The 17,673-nt window shown below is 33.8% G+C and overlaps 1 protein-coding gene across 3 annotated transcripts in view; it reads left to right on the top strand.

Annotated features, from left to right (window-relative positions):
- Positions 1–17,673, top strand: part of CSMD3 (CUB and Sushi multiple domains 3) — a 1,242,212-nt gene that overhangs the window by 376,917 nt on the left and 847,622 nt on the right. For all 3 annotated transcript variants that reach the window (XM_042973241.1, XM_042973240.1, XM_042973239.1), the window contains exon 5: positions 151–358. In XM_042973241.1, coding sequence (XP_042829175.1) covers positions 151–358 — 208 coding nt within the window. The remainder of the gene's footprint in view (positions 1–150; positions 359–17,673) is intronic.

Below are 17,673 nucleotides of genomic sequence, written 5' to 3'. Positions count from 1 at the left end.
TTCTCATTTTATTTAATCTCTACTAGTACAGTATGCACTTGGTGTCACAATATTTGGACTGCTATATTTATCCAAAAATGTTAACGGAATTGCTTTAATTGCATTTCCCTTAATGACTTATAACTGAACATCTTGTTCTTATTTTCACAGCTGAAGACGCATGTGGAGGAACAATGAGAGGATCCAGTGGCATCATTTCAAGCCCTAGTTTTCCTAACGAGTATCATAACAATGCTGATTGCACTTGGACCATTGTAGCAGAGCCTGGGGACACAATTTCACTCATATTTACGGATTTCCAAATGGAAGAAAAGTATGATTACTTAGAAATAGAAGGTTCTGAGCCACCTACAATATGGTAAGTAGTTTCTGTTCTAACCTAACATTGATGCCATCGCCTGAGGCAAAGAACAGCTGTGTAATGGGTCTTTAAAGGTTTTGTTTTTTAAAAAGAACTTATAGTTACAGAAAAATTATGAAGGGGCAACTGTCAGAGCTGAGGGATACTTTTGAATATAAGGGTACTAATATATTAAATAAATTGGAATTCTGAAAGATGGAGCTCTCCATTATTATCAATTCATTAATTCATTCAATGGGTCGTAATATTCATTATCAATTAAAAGTAATGTGACTTGGGCACCTGGGTGGCTCAGTCGGTTGAGCGACCGACTTCGGCTCAGGTCATGATCTCACAGTCCATGGGTTTGAGCCCCATGTAGGGCTCTGTGCTGACAGCTCAGAGCCTGGAGCCTGCTTTGGATTATGTGTCTCCCTCTCTCTCTGCCCCTCACCTGCTCATCCTCTGTCTCTCTCTGTCTCAAAAATTAAAAAAAAAAACATTAAAAAAAAAAAAGTAATATGACTTTATCACAACATGCATAAGGAAAGAAAAGTTGTTCCTAATGTGAACTCAAGTTATATTCTTACCATGCCAGTCCATAGTTGGTAATTCCTTTCCAATTAACTGTATAGTCTTGGAAATAATTTGCCTTTGTCTTTGTAGATAGGTCTTTTTCTTAATCTGTCATATGAAGGCAAAAAATTAATTATTATCTGGATTAGTATGGTCTCTTTTTTTTTATAGACTTCAAGCCATGGTCTCATGAAAACTGTAGAGTTTTCAGAACATGATTTTAAAATGTAATATTTTTAGAAGAAAGTGTTTCATTATACAGTTAAAAAATGATACACTGATATGAGCAAAGTATAAAGTAGATTATGAATCAGTAATTAAGCGAGGAATGATACGATTGGTATAGTGAGGTAATAGGTAAACATGAGACCTGGAGGGGCCTTTTATACCAAGTAAAGGATTTGATAAGAACGAAGGGAATTTATTAAAGTGTTTTGTCAAAAACAATTATGTGAAGAGGTTTGAGATTTCAAATGATTTTTCTTACTAAGTGCAAAGATTGATTTGAAGTGGGTCTTAGTTAGCTGGAAGCTCATTTAAGAGGTGATCGCTGTAATCCAAGAAAAAAAGCATGGTAGTCTGCATTAGAATGGTATTGATGGAAATAAAGAAGTGGAATAAGTTAAGGGATATCTAAGGAGGCATAATGAAGAGGACTCTAGTGGATTGAGGAGTGGTAAAGAAGGTGATGTTTAAAGAAAACATCATTTTCTGACTCGCACGAATTGGTAGAGAAGGTCGCGATATTCAGTGATTTGAAATTGTTGAAGGAAGGTCAAATTTGGAGTGGGAAGGGTATGAATATTAAGAATTGTTATATATACAACATATGTAAATATAAATTATTATATAAGTATAAATTGTCATCTAACAGACAACTGTGTCTGACGGTATGATTCAGGTGTTCTGCATAGAAGCATAAATGGTATGTAGTTGATCTCTAAGGTAATTGAACCAATCAACATCGATAACATGGGATAGCTAGAGATAGGTCGGAATGAGATGAGAAGGAACCAGGACTGAGTCTGAGCACCAACAGCATGAAAGGCCCAAGTTTAGGGGGATTATCCAGCAAATACACTGTGGAAGTGCATTTAGAGGGGCAGGAAGACATCTGGGAATGAGGTATCACACAGGCAAGAGGAGGGAAATGTGAAGAAAGAGGAAACAATATTGATGCTGAAAGGACACTAAGTAAATGTTTAAAAATAAAACAAGTGTATTTATAGCCGTCTGGGCTTTGGCAAAAGTACCACCTGTCTGTCATCTTACACATTCCTTTGAAGATAAGACAAAAGTAACACACTAGCTATACCTACTTTGCTTTGTATTTGCTTGTGTTTTCCTCTACCCTCAGGCTGTGAACTCTCAGGGTAATATAACTTTAACTCTTCCCAGGATAACTTCATGCCCAGGTCATTGAAACTCAGCAGAATCCTGGTTGAAAATTAGAGAATTCAAAAACACTTGTTTTAGAAATGACTCCTTCTAGCATAATACATATTGGAGTCCTATTCAGGTGGATGAAAATGCTATGAATTTTCCAATAATGATACCATCTTTTGGTATGCAAGTGATCCCATGAAAAATCTAAGGTTTTAAACTCCAAATGCATTTGATTACTAGATATAATGAAGGAAATTAGGAAATAATGTTTTGTAGTACCTGTTTCTTAGTTACCACTAAGCTCTAGAACAAAGGCATTTACTGTGGGGATCATAATATCCCCATTTATGTTCATGTAGTCACTCTCTTTACAGATCGTGTGTTCTTAGTAATGGTTTGTATGCTTCTGTATGAACATCTATTTGTATGTTTCTGAGTTTCTAGAACAATGTAGCTTGTCCAATAATAGCATCAGATGCACAAATTGCTCTTTTCTGAATTTCCTAATTAAATGACACTGGGCTACTTAATTCCTTCTTCCTCAGGAAGGAAACAGTAACTTAGAAATTTAATGTTTTACTATCTTTTAAAATTAGTGTTACAGTAAATGTTTACGTAGACTTGTTAAAATCCTGATTACATATATAATATGACTCCACAAGGTCATTTAGCAATTCGCAAGAAAATGATACAAATGCCCAAACTGTATTGTATTTCTATAGATGCCAGCTTAAAGATGCATATTGTCAGTAAATTATTATTGTGTATAGCCACTTCAGCATCGTAAAACAGTTTTCCTTTTAATTATAGTAGTTATGGAATTGATGTGTAAAATGATCTGTGAATAATTAAAATAAAATTTTAAATCTAATCCTAGCCCTCTAATTCCCTTAAATCCTTTAATTTTCTCATATCTTTTTAAGATATGGTCATCAAAATGAAAAATTATATTTCAGGTGGTATTACATTGGTTCTTCTAATGCATTGTTCATATAATATTTTTAATTCATAGTAGAATTCAAAAGAGAAATGTAAAGTAATGCTGAAAGGGAGATATTCACATTCTTTTCGTTAAAATTACAAATGGTTCCTTTGACTTCAGGTCCCTCATTGAGGGACTGGGGACTTGCCATTGGCTACCGTTCATTAAATTTTTTCCTGAAATGTAGGCAGTGAGGCATCTGTGTTTGACTTTGGCGACATAGACTAAGCCAACCCAATAATTGTGTTGCACAGAGAGTACTATCAATTAGCCAATACCTCTCTACAAGGTGTATATGCTAAATCTGTAAGTTTTGATTTGTTAAACAACACTCAACATCACTGCTGCTTGATCCGACAGGAATGTAGAGGATCCAGTTAATTAATACTGGATGATAAAAATTTTATGAGGCTCGACCAATGTCAACTGATTCCCTTGCAGCAAAATGAAAAATCACATAGCACAAAGAAACTTCAATTCTAGTTTCAGCTTTGACTGATTGTTGGTAGCTAGGTAAGATAACTGGATAAGTATGTCACCTTCTTAGAACTCAGGTTTCTCATCTGTGACATCCAAGCCTTTTCTTAACTCTAATATTATTTGGCATTATGCTTAGGTACTAAAACAGGGGCCAGGAGGTTGGAAGTAACTATATATTGCCTGATTTACAAAGCCTCGGCTGTAGAGTTGGATTAGGTACTCTTTGAAATTGTTTCCAAACTTAATCTCTTTAGGTTCTTACTAGATTCCCATTCATTCAGTGTTCATTCAGCAATAACTTATGGGGTATTCACTGCATGGCAGGCATTGTTTTTGGTACCCAGCAACCAAAATAGTGGAGAGGCTTGCTCCTGCAGAATTTATAAAATTTATTTATAAAAGACAATAAACAGTAACCACTGTAAATAAGTTAATGACATACTCTGTCTACAGAGTGATAAGAAAGAAGGGGTGAAGTAGGATAAGAGAGGTCAGGAGAGTAACTGTGGGATGATGGAAGTGTAGGTAACCTAAGTGAGAAGTTGATATTTGAGCAAAGTCTTAAAGGCAGTAAGGAAGTTAGACAAGCAAAATCTCAACAATACACATTCCAGGCAGAAATACATTTAGAGCAAACACATAATTTAGAGTGGGGCTCATTGTGTTTAAAGGAACAGCTAGTAGGTCATTGTGGTTACAGAAGAATTGCCATGGGTGAAAGTGGTAGAAAAGAAAGACAATTAATGGAGCCCAACTTTTGGTCTAAGTGAAATGTGGACTATTAAAGGGTTTTGAGCACCTTAGTGATCAGACTTATGTTTTAAAGGATCACTCTGGCTGCCATATGAGGAACAAACACTAGGAAGGAAAGGTAGAAAAATAGACATTATTTGCAGTAAGCTAGGTAAGATATTGTAATTGTTAGAATTATAAAATAGCAGTGGAGGTGATGAGAATGGCTAGATTTTCTAGATAAAGTGAAGGGAATTTCCTAGCTGATGAGATGTGAAATTCAAGAAAAAGGAGGAGCAGGGGTGCCTGGGTGGCTCAGTCGGTTGAGCGTCCGACTTCAGCTCAGATCATGATCTCACAGCTTGTGAGTTCAAGCCCCACTTCAGGCTCTGTGCTGACAGCTTGGAGCCTGGAGCCTGCTTCGGATTTTGTGTCTCCCTCTCTCTCTGCCCCTAACCCACTCACATCCTGTCTCCATCTCTCTCAAAAATAAATAAACATTAAAAAAATTTAACTGAAACAAAGAAAGAAAGAATGAAAGGAAGAAAGAAAAAGGAGCAACAATAGCTTTAAGAAGTGAGGATAGCTCTAAGGTTTTTGAAGGCATAACAGGATGCAATATCCACTGATATTGAGAAGGTTTTTTTTATAAAACCTTTTTTTTTGAGAGAGATGACAGGGAGCTGAATTCTGGACATGTTAAGTTTGAGATGGCTAATACACGTTCTGGTGAAGATTTCAAGGGAGGCAGTTGGATACACAAGTCTTAGTTCAGAATTAAAGGTATGGGATAGAGATCTAAATTTGGAAGTTCAGAGTTAGAAGTGATTGTTAAACTAAGAAAAGAAAAGGTTAACAACTGAGCTCTGGGACACTCCAAAAGTCAGGAAAACTAGGAAGAACAAGTAAGAGTTTGAAAAGGATTATCGATGAGCTAGGAGGAAAACCAAGAGCATATGGTTTCTGAGAAACCAAATGAAGAAAATACATCAAGGAGAAGGAAATGATCAATTGTGTCAAATTTGATGATCAGCTAATAAGATGAGCTCCAGAACTGTTCATTAGATTTCATAACATGGAGATAATTGATTACTGTGATGTAAGGAGTTTTGTGGGTGAATGTCTTTATCAGAGAAGAGAAATTGCAGATAATTAGTACAAAATAAGCCTTTCAGCAAGTTTTGCAAAAAAAGGTGAACAAAGAAATAAGCCTAAAAGAGAAAGTAGAGTCAAAATAATTTTTAGATTTAGATTTAGTTTTGGTTTTTTGTTTATTAATTGGGAGAGATAAAACCATATGTTCATGCTAATGGGAATGACCTACTAGAGTGCAAAAAATTGGTGATGGAGAGTGGGGAGAATTGTTAAAGCGAAAAGTGAAGGTAATGAAAGTAATACTCCCTTTTAAAAAATCTGTTTGTGGGGTTCCTGGGTGGCTCAATGAGTTAAGCATCCCAACTCATGGTTTCAACTCAGGTCATGATCTCACAGTTCATGAGTTCAAGCCCTGCATTGGGCCATCAGCGCAGAGCCTCCTTAGGATTCTCTCTCTCTCTCTGCCCCTCCTGCTCACTCTCTCTCTCAAAAAAGTCTTGTTGGTGAAAGGAAGGAAGGTGGGAAAAATCAGTCACTAGAGAGTGAGGAATATCAAGAAAATGAAGATTAATAGGTCAGGCTGGGGACTACTCCATAACAGAGGTTTTATGAGAGGAGTTTATCAATTTGGAAGCTCCACATACAGAAATAAAAGAGTAAAGTGTTGTTATCAAAGACTGGATCCAAGAGGAATGAGTGGTTAAATATCTCAGATTTAATAATTATAATTTTTTAGATTACAGAACATACATAATACTAGAAAGGTCAGAAAGACAATTGTATATTGGAACCAGAGGAGAAATGAGTTTGCTTTGTAAGGTGTCACATTGAGGGTTAAGCTGGATTTCCACAGAACATGTCTGTGTCCACCCCGGAAGTTGGAAATGTGTAACTCAATTATGATATTATAACAATATATTATAACATATATAACTTAATATTATATATAATTTAATACTATATTACATGTAACTATATTACATGTAACATATATTAGAAGCCATAAAAATTGAAGTATTTGTTAAAGTCAAGGGAATGAATACAGTTATCAAAATCAGAATATGAGTTAAAACATATTCAGAGCATATGGCATAGGAACACCTCTTTAAATTAATTTCATTGAAATTAAGGATGCAATAAGGCATATGGTATATTTTTAAGTCATTTATACACATTTGTTGATATTTATTAGGTAGTTAAAATAATGCTAAACATTTAAATTTGAACTGGTAAGATTAGTCATAATTTCAGATGTCTGGTGACTCCCATCCAAAGATGTTTCCTTCCTTTGTGCACTAGAGCACTTCCTTGCCTACTAAAGGGTGTCATGCCCATGATTTTCTTAACTCTTTTCTACACCATCAGTTTTTGCTCTGTGATTGATCAGTTTTCAACGAGCTGTAATGTGGTTTGTTCCACCATTTCTTTAGAACTATCTTTTCCAAAATGACCAATGATATCATAGTTCCTACTTTGGCACTTACCTCACTTGATTTATCTGCAACATTTGACTTTGCTGGTCATCTCTTCTTTTCTAGAACAGCCATCTCCCTTGTTATTGTGAAGTCATTTCTTCTACCTTTTGTTGTTACTCACTGTGTCTTTTCAGACCCTTTTGGGGGTGGGGGCTTTTCTTTCTTTATCCACTCTACACATGCTGGCCTCTGCCCAGCCTTGGTCTGTTTTTCATTTTTCATTTCTATTCCCTTTACTGTGGAATTTGCATGAATTGTCATGATTTCAATGGTCTTTTCTGATGTGTATAATTGTTGTCTTACTTTGTTTCTATTTGTATCCATATCTTTACTAAAACAACAGAATCTTAAGGAGAGCTCATATCTAAACTTATACATAATGCCTAAACTGCCCATTTCACACCTTAGGTATTTCACATATTTGTGAAATGAATAAATAATTTTTGTCCTTTATAAAAAAAAAAAAGCAGATCACTTGACCATCTGTTTTCACCTGTTTTCCAAAGTGATTATACTTGATTTGATCGAAGCCATATGTATTAGTTTGGATTAGGTTCAGGTATAAAAAAAGAAAAAGTGAAAAACAAACACCAACAGGCTTGAATGAGATACAATTGTTTTTAAATGTAAAATTCTGGAGGTAAATATACAAGACATTTATGAATACCCCGGGCACCAAACATTTGGGATGCTTTCATATTACCCTTCTATTTGTAGGTGACCTTCATTCCAAAGATCATTTCATGTCTAAATTGAGTCCAGAAAGTAGGTCAAAGAAAGGACCAAATGGTACTCTTCAACTTCTCTGAAGGTTCTGGTTGCTGCCCTACATTGTTCTATTGCATTTTATACTTCTGCTTATATTCATTGGCTAAAATTTTGTTACATGGACACTTGGCAGTAAGAGACCCAAAGAAATATAATTCTTATTCTAGGTGGTCTTTGCCCAGCTAAAATCCTATTATTATGAAAGAAAGGGAAAAATATTAGAAGAAAAGTAGAAAAGTGTTGCACTGTTTTTACTTATACAGTCCCTCCAGAGAAAACCTGAATCTATTGGTATTTTACTTAAAAGTATGTGCATGCCTATACTGATATGTATTGATACAGATACGTACATGTATATGTATATATGAATATGTATATGTGTTATATACAGATATAGATACAGGTATATAAATATATATAGAAATATATATGTATACCTGTATATACATACATATGTGTATATGTTTCACTTATATATAGTATATATGTATGTATTTTATGTGTGCTAACACTTCCACATTTAGTAGTATTTTTCAAATGGTGTTTTTGTAGTATCTATATCAGAGTTGTCTGTGGTGTTTGTTAAAGTACAGATTTTCCAGCTCCCACACAAATCTGTTGATTTATGTTCTGTAGGCATGGAATCAGGAAATCTGCAAACTAGGTGATTCCAATGCATTGCTATAGAAATTAAAGCAATACATTTAATCAATACTGAAACTATGTTATGTAACTGTCCCATGAGCATCCCACAGAGCTGATATATTTTGAACCACTAAAAATGTTGAAGGACAAATTAATATGATATATCAAGCTAATGAAGCTAACTATGTAATACATATACATATGTATTTGTTATAAACTTATGCAATGAATAGTACAAAGATTGTGCTAGTGGGTCAACAAATTTTCTAACTAATCACGATAAATTAACCAGAGGAAACTGGCCATAATCTTGATTCTGCAAAAATAAATTTCACGACACTAATCCTATTAAACAGGTGTTCCTGTTTGCTCCCTTCTGACAATTATTAGTAGGCTAAAACATGCAATAAAGCTATAGTTCTGTATATTACTACTTATCCATAGGGGTGAAGTAACTTGATTAAATATCTATTATGATTTTATAATTTTGAACTACCTTCTTTTTATTGTGATAAGAACATTTACCATGAGATCTTCCCTTAAAATTTTAATAGTAAAATACTGCATTGTTAACTATAGGCACAATGTTGTATAGAAGATCTCTAGAACTTATCCATCTTGCATAACTTAAACTTTGTATTTGCTGCATAGCAACTCCCCCATTCTCCCTCCCCCATCCCCTGGCAAATGCCATTCAACGATCTGCTTCTGTGAATTTGACTGTTTTAGATAGTTCATATAAGTGAAATCATGCAGAATTTGTCCTTCTGTCACTGGTTTATTTCACTTGGCAGAATGTCCTCAAGGTTCATCCATGTTGTCCAATATACCAGGATTTCCTTCTTTTCTAAGGCTGAATAATATCCTTTGGTTTTACCACATGTTCCTTATCCATTGTTCCATCAAGGTAAATTAGGTAAATGCTTCTCTTTAGGTAAATTAAATAGGATGCTCATAAAATAAGATACTACAGCCAGGAGGGATTTTAAGGATTCAACTGCCCTGTTTTCCCCTTTGAGGGAGATGAATCTTGAGACTCAATGTATGTATGTTGAAAATTCATTCAAAATGACAATTGAGATACTCAAATACTTGCCCCAGTGTACTTTTTAATAAAATTACCTCTTGTTATTGTGCATACAACCAGGACTTTCTTAAAATATACTTACACATACATACACACATACTGTATATTAGTAAAACATTATAAAACCTGAGAGTTTGACATATAAATATTTTAGTATATATTAATATTTTTAAATATAGTCTTAAGTTATTTTATGCTGGGTTGATGCTTAAATATAATTAAAAATTATTCTAGATATCTGAGAATGCCTAGTATGTTTAATCTATCATTTTAGTACTTTTAAATATATTTTTTCTGCCTTAAGGGAGACTCATTTGGGATTGTAGCAGGAAGAGGTAATGTATATAAGTCTTGGTCATCCATGGAAAAAAGAGTTACAATAGATGCTACAACAGAGTTATATGAATCAGGAATTAGCACAAATATGTTTACTAAGAGAAGTGTTTTCAAAGGTTTCTAACAAATCAGTTCCATTTAAAAGCAAACTGTCATTTTTTTATTTTTTTAAGATGCAAAACCTTTTGTTTTTGGAAGTAGCCATGTCTTGAACATATTAATAATTATATATATATATATATATATATATATATACACACACACATATATATATACATGTATATATATGTTTTAAAATATATAATTGTTATTTTTACATACTTGTTTGTGACAAATTTGAAGTTATCCTTCTAATTTATTAGTGTGGAGAAGAAAAATCCCTTAGTGATGTTTTTATACCTTTAAGAACCAGACTTTAAATTCATGTTTACATCTTTATTAATTAATTTATTTATACAATAAATTGTATTTCCAAAGAGTCCCTCTATCCAAAGAAGTAAATGAGTGCCTATTCTGTTTTTAAATTGAAGAGTAAATTTAACTAAAATATTGTAGTTATGGAGTGTGTTAATTAAAGATCTGTGTTAACTTCAAAGGGAAAAACATATCTGATTACACGGTTCTTGTGTAATTTTTCATAAAGACTATAAAAGTGTACATATCTCTAAAGTTAAACCAGAACTCTAGTATATGAAATTTAGACTAATTTTATGATCTTATTTAACCCATAGAAATCAAACGCCATCTTGTTTGTCTCTGTTATCCATGAGGACGTCCCAGTATCCTTTGATCTCCTTACCTCTTCTCTAATAAACAGCTCCTATGAGTTTAACCAGAGCTACTACAATTCCCAAACTCAATATTCTTCTTGCTTACTCTCATCATCTGTTTTTTTTAATATCACCATTAAGTTCTAGTGCTTCCCGTATTCACTTCCATTTAATTTATTAACCTGTAACTTAGGAGGCAACACCACTCCATTTTGTCAAGAGCAAGGTGTGAAGCAACAGATGTGTCTGCATGTACCTTCATATGTGTGCTGAGCAGAAATTGAGATACATTCTTTCTAGTGGTTTCTGTTTTTTCCTTGATGAAAGAGGCAAGGCCATCTGCTGAAAGTGAGAACAGGTGATAGGCTAGGATATTTGAAGAATGGGATCATTTTAAAATATCTTTTGTGGAGAATGGGAAAAAAACAACAACAAAAAACCCAAGCAACTAGGGGAATCGAAGGATTGGTTGGCAGTGTTTTGGATCCAGTTGGAATTTTACAAGGTGAATTTGTAGTGGCAACAACTGGTGAGCTTTCATATTTCTAGAACACTACTTAGCAACTTAGATCCAAGTATAAAAAGAAAGGCAATGGCATTTCTGTTTCATGTGATGTCAGGATAATAGAGAAGGAAGTCTTGATAGAGCATAGCCTGCAGAGGGAAAGAAGTGACTTTGAATAGAGTTCGCCTCTTCTCAGTACACAGGTTTTTATGTCTAAGTTTTCATTCATTCATTCATTCATTCATTCATTCACTTAAGTATAATTGAAATACAATGTTACATTAGTTTCAGGTGTACAACATAGGGAATTCAACAATTCAACAACTCCATACAAAACTAAATCAAAACTTCAATGAGATACTACTTTACAACCTGTCGGAATGGCCAGAATTAAAAAGATAAGAAATATCAAGTGTTGATGAGGATGTGGAGAAAAAAAGAGCCCTTGTGCCCTGTTGGTAGGAATGTAAATTGGTACAGCCACTGTAGAAAACAGTCTGGAATTCCTCAAAAAATTAAAAACAGAAATACCATATGATCCAATAATTCCACTACTAGGTATTTACCCCAAGAAATTATCCATAAGTTTTATCTCTGAGTTAGTATATGGCATTTATTCCTGAAAGCTTGCATAAAAAGAAACAAATGCTAATTGGGCATCTAAAAATCTGTGAAATGCAGTATGAGGTTTTAATGATTTATAGGATATCATATGCTGGTATATATGTTTCTAATACATAAATAGCTTAGATTAAGTTTTTAAATAAACTTGAAATATGTCAAATTTCTTCATTTTGACAGGATATTTTTCTGAATTATTCCATTCTTGTTAAATAATATGAAAATACAATTATTGATTTAGTCAATTCTTTCGAAAGTTTCCTTCAGTAATTTTATTCACCCTCTAACATAATTTCCATAGGACTAGCCTGTGTCTAACTTGCTTAATTTTCCTTATATAGCAAATGGTTTTATATCCTTCAAAAACTCTTAGTAGCAAATGTTTATCGCAAAAGTGCTTTGATGCCACAAAGTTCAAAATAATTAGCCATTCCATATGGAATTATTTACAACAAAACTTTATAAAGCATAAAAGTTAAATCTTAAAACCTATTTTTCAACAGACTTCTGGGCGAGCAGTAGAAGACTTTGGTTGTAAGTCACACTTCTCCGCAATACTCTCTCTGCTTCAGTGACTCTTCTTTTTTGCTCAGCATTCATTTTCCGTTCAATAGAACTTTCCACATTAACCCACATGTTTTAAATATAGTCAACAGTCATAGTGATTAGGAAAGGCAGATCTTTTCTTTTTTTGTGTGTTTTGTTTCCTGGACTGAACATGGAACATACAGAGAATGAATCTTGCAAAAGTATATGGATTTTACAATTCAAGAGAAAGCAGTTGAAAGACCAGTGGGAGAAGTTGCAAAGTCAGATTACAAGCGATATAACAAAGGAAGGCATGGAGACTTCAGCCATATTTGTATTAAACTACGTAACACCAGACAATTTTAGTACCAGTCAACCTATCTTCTATTTGAAAATAATGGGTATTTTATTTTATTTTTATTTTTTAAAATTTATTTATTTTGAGAGAAAGAGAGAGGGAAAAGGGCAGAGAGAGAGGAAGAGAGAGAATCCCTAGCAGGTTCCCTGCTGTCGGCACAGAACCTGACACGGGACTCAATCCCACAAATTGTGAGATCATGGCCTGAGCCGAAATCAAGAGTTGGATACTTAATGGATTGAGTCATCCAGGTTGCCCCTGCCAAGGTCTAAAGACTGAAGGTAGCTAGATGGGTGTTGCGATGGTGCATGGGTGTGGCTATAAAAGAGAAATACAGAGAGACACCTAGACAACCCTGAAAATAATGGATTTTTTAAAATTAATTTCCATTTATTACCTCTAATGAAACAAAATATGTTTTGGAGTTTTCCATCAATGTATTCAACAAGACAATTGTATATTTGCCTTGCTTTCTGGAAGATAACATGTTGGTATGGAATGTATTATTAATTTTATGACCTGGATTATATAATTTATATTTTCTGTCCACAATTCTTTTGAGGAAATGAAAGAGGAGCTTACTTCAGAATTTTGCTAGGGGAACAATTGGCTTTATTTAGCCTGGAAGATTGGGGAAAAAATCCCTTTTGGCAAGCAAGGATTGGCTGGGAAGGAGGAAAAAAATATTACTAAATTGTTCCAGTAATATTCTGACCAAAAATAAAACAATGTAAGAGCAGAGGAAAGAGAAAGGCCATATTGAATGAAAATTATATAGTGAGATAGGAGAGTGGATGTAGCTAAGCAGAACAATAGGACACCTAGAAATTTTTTCAGGGACTGATGATTCAGGGAGTTATTTGGGGATAGTCATACATAAAGTTCAAAATTAAGATATATGCTCAGCTGGGTTGAAATTTAATCTCTAATCTCAGTCTTGTGGGGAAATCATGGGCATTTGAAATCAGCCTTGAAATATTTGCCTCAGTGGTTGAAGAAAAATTTACCTCCACCTGACATGTGATCCCAGTATGTGTAAATATATGGGGTATCAAGGGATGTTACAAACCTGTGTTCTAACTAGCTTGTAAATTTTCAGAAAAAGAAAATGTTTCTCCCTTTGAATCCTTGCCTTAAGGATTGCCTTAAGAACCTGTAATTGGGAAATGATTTCTATAACTTATTTTGTTTTATTCTTTTAAGCAATATTATCAATTATTTTTAATTTTTTAAAATTTGATTCCAGTATAGTCACCATATGGTGTTGTATTAGTCTCAGGTGTACAATATAGTGATTCAACAATTCTATACATTACTCAGTGCTCATCATGTTAAGTGGACTCTTAACTCCCATCACCTAGTTCATCACCCATGCCCTCCCCCACCTCTCCTCTGGTAATCATCAGTTTGTTCTCCTTAGTTAAGGGTTTATTTCTTGGATTGTCTTTGTCTCTCTATCTCTCTGTCTCTCTCCTCCTTTTGTTTCTTTTGGTTCTTAAATTCCACATATGACTGAAATTATATGGTTAGTTGTTCTTTATCTGACTAATTTCCCTTAGCATTATACTCTATAGATCATCCATGCTGTTGCAAATGGCAAGATTTCATTTGTTTTTATGCCTAAATAATATTCTGTATATGCATATATGTTTATCTATTCATCTTCTTTATCCTTTCATCTATTTATGGACATTTGGGCTGTTTCAATGTATTGGCTATTGTAAATAATGCTGTAATAATCATAGGGGTACATGTATCCCTTTGAATTAGTGCCTTTATTATTATTATTATTATTATTATTATTTATTTTTTGGCTAATACCCAATAGTACCATTACTGGATTAAGTGGTAGTTATATTTTTAACTTTTTGAGGAACCTCCATGTTGTCTTCTACAGTGACTGTACCAGTTTGCATTCCCACCAGCAGTGCACAAGGATTCCTTTTTTTTCCCACATCCTTGTCAACAAGGATGATGTGTTGTTGATTTTAGCCATTATGACAGGTGTGAGGTAATATCTCATTGTGGCTTTTGTTTTCATTTCCCTGATTATGAATGCTGTTGAACATTTTCTCTTGTGTCTGTTGGCCATCTGGATGTCTTCCTTGGGGAAATGTCTATTCACAGTATCTGCCCATTTTTAAATTAGATTGTTTGCATTATTTTGGTGTTGAGTTATATGTTCTTTATGTATTTTGAATACTAACCCTTTATTGGATATTTTGTTTGCAAATATCTTCTCCCAGTCAGCAGGTTGTCTTTCATTTCTGTTGATTATTTCCTTTGCTGTGCAGAAGCTTTCTATTTTGATATAGTCCTGATGGTTTATTTTTGCTTTAGTTTCCTTTGCTCCAGAAGACATATCTAGAAATATGTTAGTATGGCCAATATCATAGAAATTACTGACTGTTGCTCTCTTCTAGGATTTTTGTGGTTGCATGTCTCATTTCTAGTTTATTTTTGTGTATAGTGACAGGAAGTGGTCCAGTTTCATTCTTGGGCATGTTGCTGTCCAGTTTTCTCAACACCATTTGTGAAAATATCCTTTCCTATTGCATATTCTTTCTTCCTTTGTGGAAGATTAATTAGCCATATAATCATGGGTTTACTTCTGGGTTTTCTACTCTGTTCTGTTGATCTATGTGTCTGTTTTTGTGCAAGTACCATACTGTTTTGATTACTACAGCTTTGTAATATAATTTGAAGTCTGGAATTGTAATGCCTCCAATTTTGTTTTTGTTTTCCAAGATTGCTTTGGCTATTTGGGGTCTTTTGTGGTTCCATACAAATTTTAGGATTGTTTGTTCTAGTTCTTTGAAAAATGCTGTTGGCATTTTGATAGGGATTTCATTAAATGTATAGATTTCTTTGGGTAGTGTAGACATTTTAACACTATTTATTCTTCCCATCCAGGAGCATGGAATGTCTTTCCATTTCTTTGTGTCACCTTCAATTTCTTTCATCAGAGTTTTATAGTTTTCAGAGTATAAGTCTTTTACCTCTTTAGTTAAGTTTATTCCTAGATATTTTATTTTGGTGCAATTATAATGGGATTGTTTTCTTAATTTCACTTTCTGCTGCCTCATTATTAGTATATAGAAATTCAACAGATTTCTGTACATTGATTTTGTATCCTGAGACTTTACTGAATTCATTTATTAGCTCTAGTAGCGTTTTGGTGATATATTTAGGATATTCTATGTGTAGTATCATGCCATCTCTAAGAAGTTTTACTTCTTCCTTACTAATTTCCATGCCTGTTACATTTTGTTTTCTGATTTTTGTGGCTAGGACTTCCAGTACTGTGTTGAATACAAGTGGTGAAGGTAGACATCCTTGTCTTGTTCCAGACCCTAGGGGAAAAGCTCTCAGTTTGTCCCCATTGAATATGATGTTTTCTGGGTGTTTTATATAAGGCTTTTATTATATTGAGGTATGGTCCCTCTAAACCTATTTTGTCGAGGGTTTTTATCAGTATTGGACCTTGTACTTTGTCAGATGCTTTTTCTGCATCTTTTGAAATGGTCATATGGTTTTTATCCTTTCTCTTATTGATGAGATGTGAAATATTTTCAGTTAAATTAGAGTACATGAAAATTTTCAGAAGGACATTGATTCAGTTGGAAATTCAGTTATCAGAGAAAATTCAAGTCATACTACTAATTTGCTAAAGAAGTACCCTAGAATGTCACTTAAGGAAAGACTAGACAATGTCATATTTAAAAAATAAACAACTAATTTTTTCAAGATCTTTTTCAGATGCCAGTATTCTTAATGGGCATATGTATTTAGTAAGCATGACTTCCTGAAGCCCCAGATAAATTATAAATATGAATGATATATAGTCTTAGTGTAGTAAGTTAGAAATATACAAACATACACGCTTCCAATAATACGTTTGGGATTTTGTTTGCCTTTGTCAAAATGTCTATTTTTAATGGAATTTTTCTTTTTAAGACTTCTTCCACAAATCCAATTTATCAGCCACTATAACCACTGGAAATGGTAAGTTCCAAAACCTCATGAACTTCATGTTTTTAAAAACTACTCTTTATTTTGATAGGGATTGATTGAAGGAAATGACAGAATGGGGTGATTAGAAATCTTTTGAGTGGTGCTTAGCCATCAAGAATCTCTTTAGAATGGGAAAATGGATTTTTACAATCATAGCAAAACAATCTGTCTTGTTAGAGCAGAGTATTATCAGCCAAAATGACATAAGATAGAATGCTAATTTAGATATTCACCACATTATCATCTTTATTCCCACCCTTGCTTCTCACACTTCAGCATAATGGCGTCCCATCAGTTTCATAAAATATGACATAATTAAGATCTTTGGATATACTATTTCATCTTCCTGAAATGTTCTACTTATCCCTCTCCCTTTTCATCTAACACCTATTCCCTCTTCTAATCACACGTTAAAAACTACTTCTGTTATGTCTTCACTGAGTATCTGAATATTTAAAGTAGGTAAAACCTTTGAGCTACAATTTTACATTATTGTCTATATCTTTCAACACTCACCAGAGTTTTCATTTAGTTGTTCAATGCCGATATTCTTTGTATATGTAAGCTCCATGAAGGCAGATAACATATTTGTTTAATTTAATAATCTTAGGGATATGCACAGGGCATATGATATGTTCCATGTTTATTAAATGCATGAACAAATGAATGAATAATACTTGATTACTTTATCATAAAAGTTTTGTTACCATAATAACATATTCTTTCCCTGGTAGTAGATGTTTATGGCAAAGTCATATTCTAATTAGAAGCTTGTTTGGTGAGCACAGAATTAGAAGGGGAAAAGGCAGTTATTAGTGTTAATATCTCTAAGCTACAATAGCCAAACATGATTATTTCCGGAGTGAAATACTTGCCACAGGGTTAAGTTGATTTCTAGTCCTTTGGGATTTCTGTCTGTGTAAACTGAACAAGTTATAAACTGCTAGATTAAGGTTTGCTTCCTAAAGTTCATAT

Source organism: Panthera tigris, chromosome F2 (assembly GCF_018350195.1).
Source record: "Panthera tigris isolate Pti1 chromosome F2, P.tigris_Pti1_mat1.1, whole genome shotgun sequence".
NCBI classification, from domain to species: domain Eukaryota; kingdom Metazoa; phylum Chordata; class Mammalia; order Carnivora; family Felidae; genus Panthera; species Panthera tigris.
The sequence above is the reverse complement of the archived record's forward strand: the minus strand, read 5'-3'. Positions and strand labels throughout refer to the sequence as shown.